The sequence below is a fragment of the Ptychodera flava genome, chromosome 4, assembly GCF_041260155.1.
Source record: "Ptychodera flava strain L36383 chromosome 4, AS_Pfla_20210202, whole genome shotgun sequence".
In the NCBI taxonomy this organism is placed as follows: domain Eukaryota; kingdom Metazoa; phylum Hemichordata; class Enteropneusta; family Ptychoderidae; genus Ptychodera; species Ptychodera flava.
Window position 1 is genome coordinate 7,961,675 of NC_091931.1, and position 17,874 is coordinate 7,979,548.

Genomic DNA, 17,874 nt, shown 5'->3' on the forward strand with positions numbered 1-17,874 from the left:
AAATAGTCACACTACATCATTTTAATGTAGTTGGTACCAATTGTACTACAGGAGAAAAGTTTATTGTTTTTATTTTATTTCCTGTTTGATTTTAGATCTCTTTATATTACATGTGTCTATATTATGAGAACAGGATCCGTCAGCCTATAAAAACTCATTTTCTATTCCCCACTTCAACTGAAATGAACATTACTCTGTTCCTTAGCAAAGAACAGCTTTTGTACTATTGTGTAAACACTGGGATGGTAAATTTGTGTCACTCTAAGCAATCAAAGAATTTGCAAAACATGACAGTGGTCAGTAACACACAAAATAGTCTGAAAATCAATTAAACATCACAGAGAATCTACAAGTGCTACTGCTTTAAATTGGTTATGGTATCCTTTTACCACAATGTATATCTACAGTAATTACTATAATGTGCCACACCATTTTGGGGTTACACTTGAAAACACAAAGATTCTTCATATGAACATGTGTCATGCAGGAGAGTACTTATGCATGTGCAGAAGAGTAAATATGCAACTCCCTGTCAGATACTTGTACTCCTCGATTCCTTGACAAGTTAGATTTAAACTAACCTGGTGTTTGTTTCATCATGTCTGTTTATTTTAATTTGATACAGTTTGAAATGAAGACTTCACTATGAAGTCATATCAATTTGCAGTCATCTCAGTTTGATATCAAATGCATTTAATAAGTAAAGGAAAGCTGATTATAAATTGTCTCTTCAATGTAACCTCTAAAGTAAATATATCACTGTCAAATATACGAAGAGAGTTGCATGGACCCTCTATATGTTCAGGTCTGCACTGAACAGACTAGTATTACTCATAGCAGAAATATGATCTGTTCGTGCAGTGTAGACACAACAGGGTTTGATATAAACAAATTATTAATAATTGCCAATTTACATTATTATAGTCATGAGCTTTTGAGAAATTTTAATAACTTACCTCCATCACAGTATTCCATGACAATGTATAAATTACCTCTGTCTGCAAAAGATGAGTCACAGGACAATGAACCACAAGAAAACCATGACAGGCAATTGAAAATACAATGTTCTGAAAATGGCCTAATATCTTGCAACTGTGAAGCACTACAAGGCAAATACAATCATACATTTTAACTATATTTGTCATTTCACATCATTGAAATCTTATCAATCTGTTCTTTGACCTAACTGGCTAAAACTTTTTACATGATTCAACTTGAGAAAATATGATTGCCTAAATACCTGAAGATATATAATATGTTTTGAGAAGATATATCGAGGTAATTATGGAAGCAACAGAAAAACTGCCAACCAATATCAAATGCACATGTAGGCAGATATATGTAAGTCTGTCATCTGGAAAAGCACGTACTACTCTTTGCATCAACATGATTTATTTGATTCTGTACACATACCTTCAAAGGATTCTAAGTAGCACACTATATTTGGATGTCTCATTTTTGCAAGGACTGACACCTAGAAAGAAACGAATGCAAACAGTGAGTAACAGTACTACTGCTGATGCATTTCAAGGGGACTGACCTGATAAATGATGATGAATTTATGAAAGCATAGAATACCCTGAGATTTAATACGAGCTTATCAAGCATAACAACAACAATTATTATGGTGTTATCTATAATTGCTGGTATTATCAGCTGCCTATTTACTCCTGTTTTACTTTCAAAATAATGTCATCAAAGATAACAGTGTCCTTGAAGATATAAAATTACCCCCCAGGGCTCCCCCTAAGTCACCAAAATGATTAGCCAACTGATTAGCCAAATCAAAAATCTTGTAGCCACTTTAAGCAACTTTTAGCCAGTTTATGATCTCAATTAAGCGTGGCAATTACAGCTTTTTCGCCATTCAGGAGTTCTTAATTTGACAAATCAAGATGTTTTGTATGATGTTCCTGATAGTATTTACATTAAAGACATATTTGTTCAGTTTGTTATTGTATTGAATAATCTGTGTTTTTATGACATTTCCTGGATAGAAATACTTTTTCATTTCAGATGGTAAACTATTACCACCAGAAATAAAATAAGGTATCAATTGAATTCTAAAAATCTGGTAGCAAAGTGAAGTGTATATTACAACAGGTACAGAACATTTCTGCGGCATTCATTTAGTGTTCACAGTATGATAGCTTGTCATAAGCTACAGGTCTCTCATGCGGCAAATTTATGCAGTTTTCCATAACCAAAATGTTTTAGCCACAAGAATAAAAATAGCGTCAATGACACTGTAGCTCCCATCCTGGACTATTTAGTGTTTGTTCTCTGGTCAGATATTTGAACATGTGTGAAGTGCATGAAGTGAAAATACTTAAATGTAATGTACTGGAGACAGTGAAATATGTTTAATGTATTTATTCAGAATATAAAATGGAAAAAATACAGAATTAGATATATCGAATACTGTGATACAACCATTAACTCAACAAGTCATTTACAATGACATAGTCCCCACTTGTAATAGGAGTATTAGTCTTGATGGGGCAGGAAAATGTGGTCATTAAGAAGTATCACTGGAGTGTATATGTTGAGATCTATGGGCACATAGGTCTATGTCGTTGTTCCCAATTTGAAACACATGAGGCATGTCTAAGTTATGGTTCTAAATCGGGAAAAAAGATCAGACCTCTAGCAGTATTGGCCAGCCAAGAAATACATATGCGCATTATAAATGATGTGCAAGATGTGACATCTTACGGTCTAATATCCTATCAAATTGGAGGGTATAGAACTTGTGGTTACTGAGATATGCATATATGTATAATCAAGGTCAAAGGTCATCGAGGTCACATGACATTTTGAAAAAAAAATTATATTGCTAATTAATCCCTATATGCCAAAAATCAGATCTCTAGCTCTATTCGCTGACCCAGAATTAGATGTGTACATAATTAATGAGGTAAAGCGTGTGTTGTCATAAGGTCTCCCATCCTACTAAATACAAAGGACATAGCACTTGTGGTTACTTATTTATTGACATAAACATATATTTTAGGTAAAAGGTCCAATCATACCAAATATGAAGGGTGTAGCACTTGTGGTTACCGAGTTATCGAAAAATATGTATATTTGAGGTCAAAGGTCACCGAGGTCACATGACATTTGGTCAAAAAATTGTATTGCTAAGTTATCCCTATATACCAAAAATCAGACCTCTAGCTCTATTGGCTCGCTCAAAATTAGATATGTGCATAATTAATGAGGTACAATATGTGGCGTCATAAGGTGTCCCATCATACCATACATGAAGGCTGTAGCACTTGTGGTTACTGAGTTATCGACAACACCGAGGTCACGTGACATTTAGTCAAAAAATTGTATTGCTAAGTTATCCCTAAATCAGACCTCTTGCTCTATTGGCTCACTCAAAATTAGATATGCGCATAATTAATGAGGTACAATATGTGGCGTCATAAAGTGTCCCATCATACTGTACATGAAGGCTGTAGCACTTGTGGTTACTGAGTTATGGACAAATATGTATATTTGAGGTCAAGATCACCGAGGTCACATGACATTTTGTCAAAAAAATTGTATTGCTAAGTTATCCCTATATACCAAAAATCAGACCTCTAGCTCTATTGGCTCGCTCAAAATTAGATATGTGCATAATTAATGAGGTACAATATGTGGCGTCATAAGGTGTCCCATCATACCATACATGAAGGCTGTAGCACTTGTGGTTACTGAGTTATGGACCAATATGTATATTTGAGGTCAAAGGTCACCGAGGTCACGTGACATTTTGTCAAAAAAATTGTTTTGCTAAGTTATCCCTATATACCTATATACCTATATACTAGCTCTATTGGCTCGCTCAAATTAGATATGTGCATAATAATGAGGTACAATATGTGGCGTCATAAGGTCATCATACCATATATGAAGGGTGGTAGCACTTGTGATTACTGAGTTATGGATAAATATGTATATTTGAGATCAAAGGTCATCAAGGTCACATGACATTTTGTCAAAATATCCGAGATATCTGCGTGAACGGATGGACTCACGGATGGACGAACAGACGGACATGACCCAATCTATAAGCCCACTGGACTTCATCCGTGGGGACTAAAAATTGTGTCACTGCATCCTTTTTGCAATATGAATACGATGAGAAACTAAATTTTTATTTTTTGTGGCCTTATACATGGGAGTCTATGGAGATCTGCCTTATACATGGGAGTCTATGGATGTGTAAACTAAAATATGCAAATTTCACCACGATTTGCCCAAATTTTGGTAAGGTCACTCCTATGCACTTCCATACCAAGTTTCAAATCAATCGGACTTGTGGTTTCAGAGAAGAAGATTTTTTGACCAAAAATGGGAGAAATTACAAAAAAATTCATGAAAAATAGCAAGTCAAAGATACTGACCAAAGATGTGCACAATCATTTCATGTCAGCCTAAAGTACTTACATGCTAATTTTACATGTAATCTGCTCAGTGGTTATTGAGTTTTTTCAATTTTGACTGTTTTTACATTTTTTCACTTAATTTGCATATTTTTGGCAATGACAACTTCATTTGAACAAAATCTCATCTACAGCCCATCATCCATGTACACACCAAATATCAAGATGAAATGTACAGCGGTTTTGGAGTTTTTGATGTTGACGGACAGACATACAGACATACAGACATACAGACATACAGACATACAGACATACATACATACAGACATTTTTCTAGCCTATAAGAATAGCTTCCATTGCCATATATACATATGGCTATGGGAGCTAAAAATGGTGCAGGAGAAAGCATTTAGTAGCACACTGGCAGTGTAGATACAATTGGCCCCGGTGTTACTTGTATGTCATAGTTGTGATCAAGCAGGCTGAATAGCATTTTGAGTATGAGTATTTTTCTTGAGACCAAAGGGTTTGGCCAAACACAACTCTTGTAAAACAAGACACAATGATATATGTTCATTTAAATTACTCACTGTTTGAGAGTATACATTGTTTTAATGATTATGATAACATTTTAACACAGATATATTTTCACTTGATGTTTTGATATCATAAAGAAATGTCTGGTGATGTTTACTTCTACATCATTAAACTGGTAGAATCTGCAAAAACATTAAAATAATTGAGAATCACATAATTTCTTGTGTAAGTTATAGCAGTTTGAAATAGACCGAATTAATAAATATTAATGAATTGTTGCTTTAATGTTTAGCCTACATGCAAAATTGCAATTCACAAATGTGATGATTTGACAATGGATATGCTTACTGCAATTACTGTTGACAATATCCCTTTGCAATGACTTTTAATAAATTTATTTTAAAACTGACAGTCAAGCTGAATGCAATTTAAATTGGAAGACACCAAAATTACTTTTTACCTATTGTACCTCCCTAGGTGGCTCTTTTAAACAATAATTGTACACTTAAAGGGTCTTCATGCATGACATCACATGGTGAGATGACCTAGACTTGACCTTTCAGAAAACCTCAGTTTTTCTCCTCTTCCTTTGTATTATTGCTCCGTTTGTGAAATTTCCCTTTTAAATTATGGTTTCTACTATCAAACTGAGTATTTGCAGGCCAAATTTTGATTCTAGCAAAGTAGGTAAAACTTCTAGATAGACTGAAGGACGAACGGGGCTCATGGTACGGAGGCAAAACAAAGCCACTGTGTACCGCAGACGGAACAGCAACAATGTCTGCTCCACGTACCAGGGAATTTGTAACTTTGTAGAAAGGAGAGTAAACTGTTTCAATACATTGCAACTTTGTAGGAAGGAGAGTAAACTGTTTCAACATCGTACAACTTTTTTATTGGTAGCTGTAGTTTTTTGTTGAGGTGGCACCAGGGCAGTAAAAATTCATTAGCCACTATGTTCGCCAAACTGGAATTTTTGTAGCCATTTTTAACTTTCTTTCGCATTTGGCTAATTGGCGATCGGGTAGCGGGAGCCCTGCCCCAGACATATTAGGGTGCCTCTCTGTATGTATTCAGCTGATAGTAAATACCATTATGCATGTACACACAGTGTATGTGTACTTGAAACACCATAGTCATTGAATATTGATTGATTCAGTGTCAAGGTACATGTGGCCTCGGGTGTATCCTTCACTGCCTATGTCTGCCAAATGCATGGTGTAAGACTATTGGACTTGATCTCTTCTCATGCAATTCAACTTCAAGAATTATTTCTGGTTGTCAGGAAAATAAATTTGATGATAATTATTTCTATGACACTTTTGAGATGGCACAGACAAACATTTCTTTTTCAGCGGAGTTAAAATTTGATGACCACCTGTTTTCTGCTCGTGACACTTCTATAAAACTAATCTATGACAACTCAAAGAGAAAGACTAATTATGTTATTTACTAAAATATTAATAAGTATAATTTGACATTTCAAAACTTAACATTTATATTCAGACTATTGGTCGGATGGGTATCAAATTGACAACAGATAAAATTAAACAATACTTATCGAAGATAGCTTACAATGAAAGTTTACAAGTATTGATTTTAACCTCAGCTAAATTTGATCAAGCAGCCTTTATAGAGAGGCTTTTATTATATTAAATAACAAATATAAATGTTTGAGATAAGTTCAACTTATCTATTTTGCCCATAACGAAAAACTAGCAGAAAGTATTTTGCAATATTGATAGTTAACTGAATTCATTGCACCATATTTCACAAACCTAAACAATTTACATTTGTATACAAGACTGACACAGGACAATACTATGATACAAGAAAAGATAATACTGCAACTTTACTGAGAGTACATTGTACAAAGTCTGATTTTAAATATCATGACACTTATATATTAAATATAGCCCTCATCTGAGTGAAAATCATCAAAAATATTTCATGACAAACTACATGTATGTCCAGTAATTTCTGATATTACTAAGGGACCACATCAAAAGATTAATAAAATGTTAATCCTTTAAGTTTGGGGGTGGGGTGTTTTAACTCAAAAACGTTTTCCATGTGACAAAAACAAAAACTGTTTAGTAAATATTGCTTTAAAATGGTGTAATGATTATGTGTTTTGGCTCCATTTGCTGCAATTTGAAAGTCGATCACGACCAGGAGCAGCTAGTAAACCACACAGGGAGTGAGGTCTTGTGCAAAAGTCAGCAAGGACGAAGACGTTGTTTAATAGGATGTTGGTTGAAAAAGGACATCACTGCAGGTGGGTACAGTGCGACCAAAATTCCATTATGGTTCTCCTAACACACTGTAGAAAATACATCTACAAATTTCCAAAAACTGACAAATAAGTTTTACGGGATTTAAATCTGAAACAGCACCTGGGAAATCATGGGCCAAGGTGCAGTGTTGTCAATAAACATGATAGAAAAATGTTACAGTGTTAGCAGCATCCTAAGCTCCTGAGGTCACGTAGACTAGCCCACATGTTACCTTGTGTTTTTTTGAAATGGTTTCAATAAAGATTCTCAACTGATATTTTATCTTTTGCTCTGTTTCAGATGTTTGCTTTTGTCAGGTTAATGTTAATGCTCTCTACAAGATCAAACCATACTGAATGCATGTGCTTCTTTGGTGCTAGAATTACTCAAAACAAATTTTGCAGAAACTCATTTTTTTTTTTTCTGACATAGTTAAGCCCACAGCAAAATCATCCATTGCAAGTTTCTTAATCATAGCATGGAAATTGTCACCTCACAATGGGTGAGATATGTCAACAACTGCTATCCCTCCCTCATCAAAATCATGACATTGGTGAAACATCGACTATATCAAACACATGGCTGTTATTACAACTAGAAAAGTTATTGTTGTTGTTGTTGTTCGAAGAGGACACTGTGTTATTGATGTTTATATTTTCAGTGGCTGTTATTTTAACAGAAATAAATGTCTTTTCCATATGAATATTGTTGTTATTTGCAATTTTTCCATTCTGAGACTCAGATGTTTAAGTATGCTTGGAATTATCACGGTAAGGAAATAATGGGATCCTCTAATCAACATTCTACAATTAATTAACATTCAAGAGTGGGGGTTTTGAGCAAAACTTTTTAAAGAATTATGTTTTTATCAAACATTCAAGAACTTTTGACGTCATCTTAAGTACTCTTTTCTGATGAAAAATATGTCAACGAGGTGTCACAGTATCTGTTGACACAAACAAGTATAGTATAGGCTGGCAAATACTCTGTGCTCTCCCTGGCCTTTCGAAATTGTTAGTAAATTTACGAATTGGGTTCAAAAAATATTAGTAAGCACAAATTATGTTATTCCGAACCACCCAACTTTCAACAAGCACTTCTGGTACTCAATAGGTGATTTTAAGGGGATAGAAATGATGAATGATTTCATTATAGACAAAAGAAAATGAAAAAATCCCTTTTTAGTTTTTTTGACGATGAACACTCATATTTTGATACGCATTTTCAAAAGATTTATTAAATAACACAGTACATCATGGGTCATGAATGCTTGTAACATTGAAATTTCTTCCTTTTCTCAATAAAGTGTGTAATTTTGGTCAACGGCCAATGAATGTTATTCAATTACTCTATCTTTATTACACAACATAACATGTTCAAGTATATTGTGACACAAATCATAACTCCCTTTGTGTGTGTAGTCAGTGGTTGATGATTATATATATTAATTTATGAAGCGGTCATTAATATTATCAAATATTATCAGTGTTTGCACAAGTTTTAGATGCTAGAAAATCTGTCCCCTGTTTTTCATATTTGGAAAGCTCTGTTACTTTGAAAGTATGCACGTCATCCATAGACCACGTACATGTACTAGGTGGTGCATCTATAGCTGCAGTCATTATGCCATGTTCATCTCTAAAATTCTTTTTAAACAACCATTGATCAGAACATTTGGCAGTCTGTGGTTTCGCACAAATTTTGTCTCATCTCAATCAAATTTAAGTACGCAAACTGAGACTGGTGATCCTGCTAATGTTTTCTTAGAGATAGTTACACTTTTAAAACGCTGCAGATGATCGTCATTTATTTTTTTTGTCTGGATAAACTTTTTGGTCATGGGACTGTGCACAGGCATTTTCTCTGGATCATAGAAAACTATCAGCATTCATAACATTTGCTGAGACAGTTTCTTGTAAAATATTTTGAAGGAAACCTATTAAAATTGGCACGCTGACTGAAAAATTCAATTTTCAGATCGTCAAATGACAAATCTATGACATCTAAGATTTCCGGCTCGCTTCCACCTCCATGCACAGAAAAACACTTTGCAGTACATGTTCAACCATGTGCGGTCCGGACTGCAGTTCTGCTGTAGTTCGACTGTCTTTCAGGCTGACTGTTCTTGATCTCTTTTAGCTCGGCGGTTTCATTGTTTCGTATTTTTTTCATATCAGTTGCCGTTTTTATGCCCAACTTTTTTCCCAACTGGATACTATCAATCAATCCAAAGTATTTGTAACTGCCCGCTTCCCTCGATCCGCTTCAACAGTCCATTCGGAAAGTTGACAGCATGTGAGTGTTTGGGTGTCTCGAAACTACCGTAATGGGGTGGTAATGTATGACACACCACTATGAGATTACAAGACCCGGGGATCTTGAAACCTTTCGCGCATGCTCATGTTATCACAGGTCAAAGTCCAAAGCCAGCTATCACGATGCGTGATATCCAGTGTCGATGCGCCGATGATAGGGGCAGCGTAGGTTTTGAAAGACGAGATATGACAGTATTTCCCCAGAATTCACAATCTTGACCGAAAATCAGGCTTCAAAAATAACAAAATCGTTCGTAAATGGCCGATCGGGCATTCATTTTTTTTCGTAAATTTTCATTTTGTTCGTAATTTACGAAAGTTACGAGCACAGTCGCTCGAGAGCTATTCAGCTCTGGGACTATTCGCCCCATAGACGAGTATACAGAAGCGAGAAATACCCCAAGTCAGGAAACAGAATGGCTATAAAAACCGCGCCATGTAACATTCCGTGTCCGATTTCACTGTGAAAATTAGCAAGTTCATCTATCATGCAACCGTCGATCGTTCCCTATCATTCTAAAATTTCATACCTGATACTTTATCTGATTCAAAAACGCTTGTTTCGTGTGATTTTTGGCCGAATTCGACGGACACCTCGCAAAAACTGGGGTGAGCAACATTCCGGTCACCTCTTGGGTACCTCCACTTTACTGAGGTTGGCGCCGCCTACCCATGAGGGATGACCGGATGTTGCTTACGCTTATGTTTTGGCCAGGTGTCTCTCGAACTCGGCCGAAAATCACAGGAAATGAGCATTTTGTAAGCAGATGAAGTATCAGGTTTGAATTTTCGTGTGATTTTCGGCCCAGTTCAGAAGACACGTCGCCAAAACATAAGGCATGAACAACCTTCCAGTCACCCCTCATGGGTACGCGGGCGCTAACGTCAGTAAAGTGGAGGTGCCCAACGTCCACTGTAATGTGACCGGAATGTTGCTCACGCTTATGTTTTAGCGACGTGTCCGTCGAATTCGGCCGAAAATCACACGAAACGAGCGTTTGTGAAGCAAATCAAGTACCAGGTATGAATTTTGAGAATGATAGGGAACGGTCGACGGTTACATGATAGATGAACTTGCTACTTTTCACGGTAAAATCGAACGTCGAAGATGACATGGTGCACAATCCCTATACGAAATAACCATTTCATTTCCTGACTTGGGGTATTTCTCGCTTCTGTATACTCGTCTATGGGGCGAATAGTCCCAGAGCTGAATAGCTCTCGAGCGACTGTGTTACGAGCGACAGCGAGAGCACAGATACTACTAAATTTTAAAAGCCTGTGGACCAACAATAAATCAGACAACTTGGAGATTCAATAAAGCTATTTGAAGAGGAAAATGTGGCATCATAAAAGGTACACAAATAGCTCCTAGTCACCAAGTTTTCCATGAGTAAATGATCCAAACTCACTACTGAGACCGATGTTTTCAAGATTTAGAAGGTGCCTACACAAAATACACGCCAGTTCAGAATTACATTTGGACATATCAATATCGCTGGGTAAACGTATAGCAGAAAAGACACAAATTGTAGCTGTGGTAAATTAAATAATAGACACTGTAAAAAGTTTGGGTTTGGGGCTTTTTGTGTTTATTTTTTAGCATGTACAATTACACATAGAAATCTTAATATGTTCTCTTTCTCAGTTTGAATCATGGTTCGAGTGAATCAAGCTTGTCCGTCACTCTTGTTTGAACTAGATTCTGTAGTGTGACAGTTTGTTTACTAAAAACTTTGTCCCTTCACAGTGCAATGTCATTGCTTTCAAAATCTAAAATTAAGACTATTCAATCACAGGTCATAAAGAACATCTATTATTTCTCATGAGTCATTCAGATGTATATGTATAATTGTTACAATGACATGCAAATGACACATAATAATAACGCCATACCTCTTTCTTTGAATCCTCTCGTTCACGTCTGCCCATCTGAAAAATGAAAAAAAATCTTTTAAGTTGTAGTTTATTGCAGTGTCTAACATCATAATTGCCTTCTTTCTATACATCATAATTCATCAAAGAATAAAATCACTTTGTGGGAAGAATGCCGTTTCAACGTGTCAGTGACTTGAAAGTGTCTCTTTGACCATGGCTCTTTCTCTTTAGCTCCATTGACTAAATTTTTTTCATATTATTACATGTTTGAACAGATCTGAATCAAAGACTTCAAAAATCATAACCAGCTGAGGGCACATTGTCCATGGTGGAACCTTCCCATCAAAAATTAAACTGTCCATTGTTATTATAACTAACACTCTGAAAGGTAAACAAAAACGTTTTCTAGCCTTATAAGTAAAAATAACGGTTTGCTTCTATGCAGGTGTTAATTGTTTGGTGAATATTTATGACGTGACCTTACAAGCAAAGTGTGACCTCAGCGTTAAGTAAACACTGTGGTTCCTCGATGGACAAAATCCTGTGATTTTAAATATAGAGTATTCTCATGATTTTAATGTGATTTGCACCGTTGCAGCATCCATCACATCACATATCAATAGATTCGATGGGAAAATCACAATATAAACGTAATTTGTAAACATTGTAATGTATGTGATATGATGATTGTCATTCCATTCAATATCATGTCACATACCGTACAGCTGACAGAGGTGTAAAGGCCAACTCACCAACTGTTTGTAAAAAGGCAATATTTTGAAAATAAAAATATGACGTACCTTTGAAATACTAATTTCCTTAACAACTTTATACTCTCCATCCTTCTTAGACTTTACGAGTAAAGCTTTGCCGAAAGATCCTTCGCCAATCTGACGTACTTTTTCGTACCTGTCCATGTTTCAATGGATGTCAACTTGATCCTTGGGACAACAATAGAACCGCTATTGTTTGAAAATGAACTGTCAGACTTCCTTTTAGGCTACTGAACTCAGGTTTCTGCGCCGTTTATCGTCTTGAAGATACTCTATCCAAAAATATATCTAAATTTGTTGGTACTACCCTGATAAAATGACTTGATTCCGAAGAGTCGTGACATTAGTGAAAGCGGCTGTATGGCCAGTACTCCGTTGACGACAAAAATTTCATTCTAAGCAAAGGCAGCCATCTTGAAAAGTACCGCTCACGAAGGGGATTGTGGGACTGTCCTATTTTTTAGGTCAAGGGTTAAGCCTAGCCATGATTGAAAAGTTTGTATGGCCGTATATCTGAATTGAATGATTTTAGTAAATTTACGATAGTAACGGATGTAAAATACACCTAATTGTTCATCTTTATTGTTAAAAATTACATGCATATTTCCTTCTTTATCATCTAAGATGGAAATGTAGGTTTTTCGATCCTCGACCCGCTGTTTAAAGAGATCCCCTAGCACACACAAAATTCACGCAAATATCAATATGGCGTCTGCAGTTGCAAGAAGATTTCCCGAGTTCGTGAGAGAACTCCGTATTCATCTTTGCCAGAGGTCTGGCGCCAGTCAAGGAGTCAGGTATGAGCGTCGATAATAATCATATTCAGGATTTCTGTGACTATATTTTTGTCTTGTCACAAGTTTGATTGCATCTTAATTTGAGGACTTGGGAGCGTATCAGATCTCCAAAACGTTCATCGCCTCCTTCATCCATGGATCATTGTATATCTTGATTATGTACTTCAATGCTGTATCCATGTAGGTAGCACAACGTTACGATCCATGAAGGTAGAGGTCTCTATTAGCCTGGTCCCCGGATTTTGTTTTTAAACGTGATCGAACGTGTGAGCGACATTGTTGAACACTTTACCATTACAATAATTCAAAACTATTTGCACCATGGAGCTTTTGCGACCTTCATTTTACTTCACATATTCTGACGAATATTGTTTTGTTTTACTTTTTTGGGGGGGACTATGGTTTTCACGTCTGAGTATTTACGTGAGCTTCTAAACTTTGGAAACGGAGGTGTTCATCATGTCATAACAACAGCTTTAGGAAAGTGTTTGTGTACCTTCTCACCATCTCTTCACTCTCAGAACCCTAAACAGTTAATTTTACAGACATTTGATCTTCAGAATATTATATCCATGTGAATAGAAATAGAATTTTCAGTCACTGGAGTTCCTTCGAAGTTATTGATAGATTATAAATCAAAATTTAAATTTATCCTGAAATATAACGTGAGACATTCACACTTATTGATATTCAAATTGACGCATCAGAGCACATTAAGTCATTCAACCAAAATGATGTTTGCAATCAACCATGCATATTCATTATAACGTGTGTTTATCACTGACTACTGAAAACTATTTATGATCTTGCTTCTACCTCCATGGTCTCATAATGTTGATTGTAGATATGAATAAGGTTTCAAATTTATGGATGCTTAATGCCTGCTAGCCGCAGACTCTAAAAAGCTACAAAAACAAAAGTATATCAAAGTGCTTGTTTAAAATTACCACTGCCATTGAGAATATGCTGCATGCAACAATCCCTCTGCAGAGGGATAAAGTTCTGGCATATTCTCAATAAAAGTAAAAGATGTGGTTCTAGTGTGTACTTTGCATCTGTCGCTCACTTAAACTATTTCAGACCCTGAAATTGGACAGTGTAATATAGCTGTTTGCAGTTACACATTTGTTACTAAATATAGCTGCACGCATGCGACATCTGACAATGCTGCACACAATGTGGACAAATTTTACCAGTGTTTCATGCATGGTTGTTGTTGCAGCTTGTAGTTTGAGCCAATAATATGCCTTTTAGTGTTCATTATAATATTGGCAGTCACTAAAAGTTGTATTTTTGTTGTTCTTACATGCAAAACTTCCAAAAATTTTGTTTTTGCGTATTAATGACAGAACAATGATTTCATTTGCTGACAGCCCAACTGATGAAACATCTTACAAGGTATTTAAAAGCAAATTTGTACTTTTTGTCTGATTATTTGACAGGAACTTCATAGAGCAGAATTATGTACCCATCAAAAAGCAGAATCCCAAATTTCCGATTCTGATTCGTGAATGCAGTGGTATTGAACCAAAAATGTATGCAAGATATGGTAAGTATGTGTATAAGTTGACAATATCCAATAAACAAATAATTAAAAGACTGTTGAGAAGTCGGAACACAAATAATGTTGTGATCTAAAGGGCATATACATATCTCAAAGAGACTTCAGCTGTCATGAGACGAAACAAGAAGATGTTATGGTGTTCGTATGGCTTGCTCTTCAAATTTAGGAAACTAGATTTTCATTTTCTAATTGTTACACATGGGTCTAGGACACATGACTCACTGTGATCTGTTCTTTCATGACACTGAAGTCAAACTACATAGGGCAGATACATCCATGCTTCCTAAAAAACTAGATGGTACTCCTTTTATTGCAGTCAGTGAAACTGAACTCTAGGAATTACAGTTTTCCTGCTTGATAAAAACTTGTTTGTTAGTCCCCACGGACACCGTCCGGGGGGACTTATAGGTTTGGTCATGTCCGTGAGTGCGTGTGTGCCTCTGTGCGTGCGTCCGTGCATGCGTCCGTCCGTCCGTTCACGCAGATATCTCAGAGACGCCTGTAGCGATTTGATTCAAACTTGGTACAAGGATTATCATCTATGCCATACATATGCACGTCGATTTGTTTTACGATCTGATTCAAAATGGCCGTCTGGCAGCCATTTTGTTTCCTGTATTTGATGACGGTGCGTATGTTCACGCAAATTTCTCAGTGATTCTAAGAGCGATTCCATTCAAACTTGGTACATAGATTACTCTATATGTTATACATATGCACATTGATTTTTAGTTTGATCTGGTCTAAAATGGCTGCGTGGCGGCCATTTTGTTTCCTATATTTTACGACTGTACGTTTGTTCACGTAAATTTCTCAGAGATGCCGGGCGCGATTGCATTGAAAGTTAGTACCTATATTAATCCTTATCACATATATATGCACGCCGATTTTTGTAATGATTCGATCATAAATGGCTGTGTGACGGCCATTTTCTTTCCTGTATTTGATATCCATCCACAGGGTCCCCAGGTATGATCCACAGGGGTTCCAGGATGAAATTAATACTAATGCTGTGTCTATGCATAGGGGCTCATGAATGCAGATATCTGAGATATTCCTGTGCCAATTCTTTTTAAACTTGGTACAAGGATACTACACTATGGCATTCACATGCAGGTCTATTTATATTGGTGTGGCATGCATAATTAGGTCTAATTTGCATAATTCAAGATTAGAGCGCTGTTTCTGGTACAACTGTACCAAATTTGATGAAACTTTGTGCAGATGGTTTTAGTCCCCACAGACACCATCCGGGGGGACTTATAGGTCATGTCCGTGCGTGCGTACATCCGTGCGTCCGTTCACGCAGACATCTCAGAGATGCCTGGAGCGATTTCATTCAAACTTGTTACAAGGATTACTTCATATGTCATACAGATGCATGTCAATTTGTTTTGTGGTACGATCCAATATGGCTGTCGTGTGGCCATTTTATTACGATTTTTTCATGTATAGAGTCATTACTCAGGCATGCTTCAACCGATTTTATTCAAAGTTGGTACAAGGACATATACCATTGACATAGATATGCACACCAATTTGTTTTGTGATGCAATCCAATATGGCTGCCTTACAGCCATTTTTTTTCCATTTTTTTCATGTACAGAGCCATAACTCAGGCATATCTCAACCAATTTTATTCAAAGCTGGTACAAGGACATTGACCTATGTCATACATATGCATGTCAATTTGTTTTGTGATACAATCCAATATGGCTGCTAGGCGGCCATTTTATTACAATTTTTTCATGTACGGAGCCATTACTCAGGCATGTTTCAACAGATTTTATTCAAAGTTGGTACAAGGACATTGACCTATGTCATACATATGCACATTGATTTGTTTTGTGATACGATCCAATAAGGCCGCCATGTGGCCATTTTATTACGATTTTTTCATGTCCTGAACTACAGCTCAAGCGAATTTATTCAAAAGTATTTTTATCACAGACCTAATGAAGAGGACTCTATCCTCTCTGAGGACCTGTAATCAAAGTACCCATTAACAAGTGGGGACTGTGTCATCAACGATGACTTGTTACATGTAACTCAAGTCGTATTCTCAGTTACCTGATATCAGAAGTTGAAACTGAGACACATTTATGTTCACCCATGATCTTGGAATTTCTCTTTACGGTTGTTTGAACAAGAAGACTTTACCAATTAAAAAAACCAGGATAGATCATCAGTTTTGCTGACTTGTGTTTGAAAATTTAGAATTAGGAAATGGTCAAAGTGTCCCTTGTGCCTTCATTATTTGGCTTTCAGAAAATCTATTGTTAGTTGTCTACACGTTAACATCAAACTTCATGATACCAATTTTATTTTGAAGAGTTCACAGGAATACCTCATCTGCAATCCATGTTAGAAGTTTGTGTAATGGTACGCTGAATTATACACAAAAGTAATAACCTTTTCTCTACCCTTCTGAGACAACTTATAAAATATGTCTCAACCCAGAATATATCAACCCACAGACATGCATTTTATAATGAAGTATCACTGATACATGTAATTGCAGAAATAATTGAAAGCAAAATGCTCATTTCTTGTCAATTTGTCTTTCTAGAACGTGGAAGAGAAGCACAAGTGTCCCTGAGCAACATGAGTAGTGAACAAGTCGCCAAAGCACTGGAATCCCTTCTGAAGAAATCATAAATGGACTTTTTTGCAAGATTGGCAGTGATTTAATTGAAAACTTTATAAAGAGAATGTTGCTACAAGGATGACCTAGACTTGCTTACATCAGTCAACATCCTATGTGTTGTGTGGTTTGATTATAAAGGATGGCATACCCAGAGTGATTTTATTCTTCAAGTATTTCTTAATGACTGCTCTTGGAGACCAAGCTGGTGTATTTGATGGTAATTCATGCCAGTACACTGAATTCAGTGCTTGTAGATAGCAAAAAGGAAAAACAGATGTAATAATATGTGTGTTGTTGTTTTCACTGGGTTTGTTGTCTTTTGCATATTTTATAGCAGATGAAATAAACCCTGCTTGTATCAAGACACTTACATGTCCACTGTCTGTTTTCATATTTCCCATCTCATTTACTTTGGACTGTATACTTGATATGTTATCTATGGAAGAAGGCTGATGTCAGAAAAAATCCCCACCTCTTTCACTCATATTTAAACATATTTTCAGCTTTTTATGCAAGCACCCAGGAGACCCTTTTCTGTATTGCTTCAGAGCTTTCCTAACATTTCACAAGTAATAGCTATATCACTGATAGGTATAGCTACATGTAACCGAAACATTATCTTTTGTGGCCTTTACTGAATGTTCCAGACACCAGCTGGCGAAGTGAGCTTTTGGTGTACGATATTTTCTTCTGTACTGTGCAGGCTAACAA

At 36.2% G+C, this 17,874-nt stretch overlaps 2 protein-coding genes across 7 annotated transcripts in view; one reads left to right on the plus strand and one right to left on the minus strand.

Annotated features, from left to right (window-relative positions):
- The window catches only part of LOC139130805 (serine/threonine-protein kinase Nek1-like), a 37,757-nt gene extending 25,152 nt beyond the window's left edge, over positions 1–12,605 (minus strand). For 2 of the 6 annotated variants that reach the window (XM_070696601.1, XM_070696597.1), the window contains exons 1-4: positions 12,183–12,605; positions 11,401–11,436; positions 1,414–1,474; positions 957–998 (exon numbers count right to left, since the gene is read on the minus strand). In XM_070696601.1, the coding sequence (XP_070552702.1) occupies positions 957–998; positions 1,414–1,474; positions 11,401–11,436; positions 12,183–12,299 (256 nt within the window). In that variant the 5' untranslated portion in view covers positions 12,300–12,605. The remainder of the gene's footprint in view (positions 1–956; positions 999–1,413; positions 1,475–11,400; positions 11,437–12,182) is intronic. The other 4 variants (XM_070696602.1, XM_070696598.1, XM_070696600.1 and 1 more) reach the window with 2 other exon arrangements.
- Positions 12,606–12,756: 151 nt separating this feature from the next.
- LOC139130806 (NADH dehydrogenase [ubiquinone] 1 alpha subcomplex subunit 2-like) lies at positions 12,757–17,529 on the plus strand. The gene is made up of 3 exons (XM_070696603.1): positions 12,757–12,952; positions 14,395–14,501; positions 17,086–17,529. The coding sequence occupies exons 1-3, from the start codon at positions 12,861–12,863 to the stop codon at positions 17,172–17,174; spliced, it is 288 nt and encodes a 95-aa protein (XP_070552704.1). The 5' UTR covers positions 12,757–12,860; the 3' UTR covers positions 17,175–17,529.
- The last annotated feature ends 345 nt before the right edge of the window (positions 17,530–17,874 follow it).

What these genes read in the sequence shown, in the direction of transcription:
- LOC139130806 (XM_070696603.1), top strand. Translation starts at nt 12,861, where the DNA reads ATGGCGTCTGCAGTTGCAAGAAGATTTCCCGAGTTCGTGAGAGAACTC. An exon ending in GGCGCCAGTCAAGGAGTCAG is followed by an intron (nt 12,953 to 14,394) that starts GTATGAGCGTCG and finishes ATTATTTGACAG; the next exon opens with GAACTTCATAGAGCAGAATT. An exon ending in AAAAATGTATGCAAGATATG is followed by an intron (nt 14,502 to 17,085) that starts GTAAGTATGTGT and finishes TTGTCTTTCTAG; the next exon opens with AACGTGGAAGAGAAGCACAA.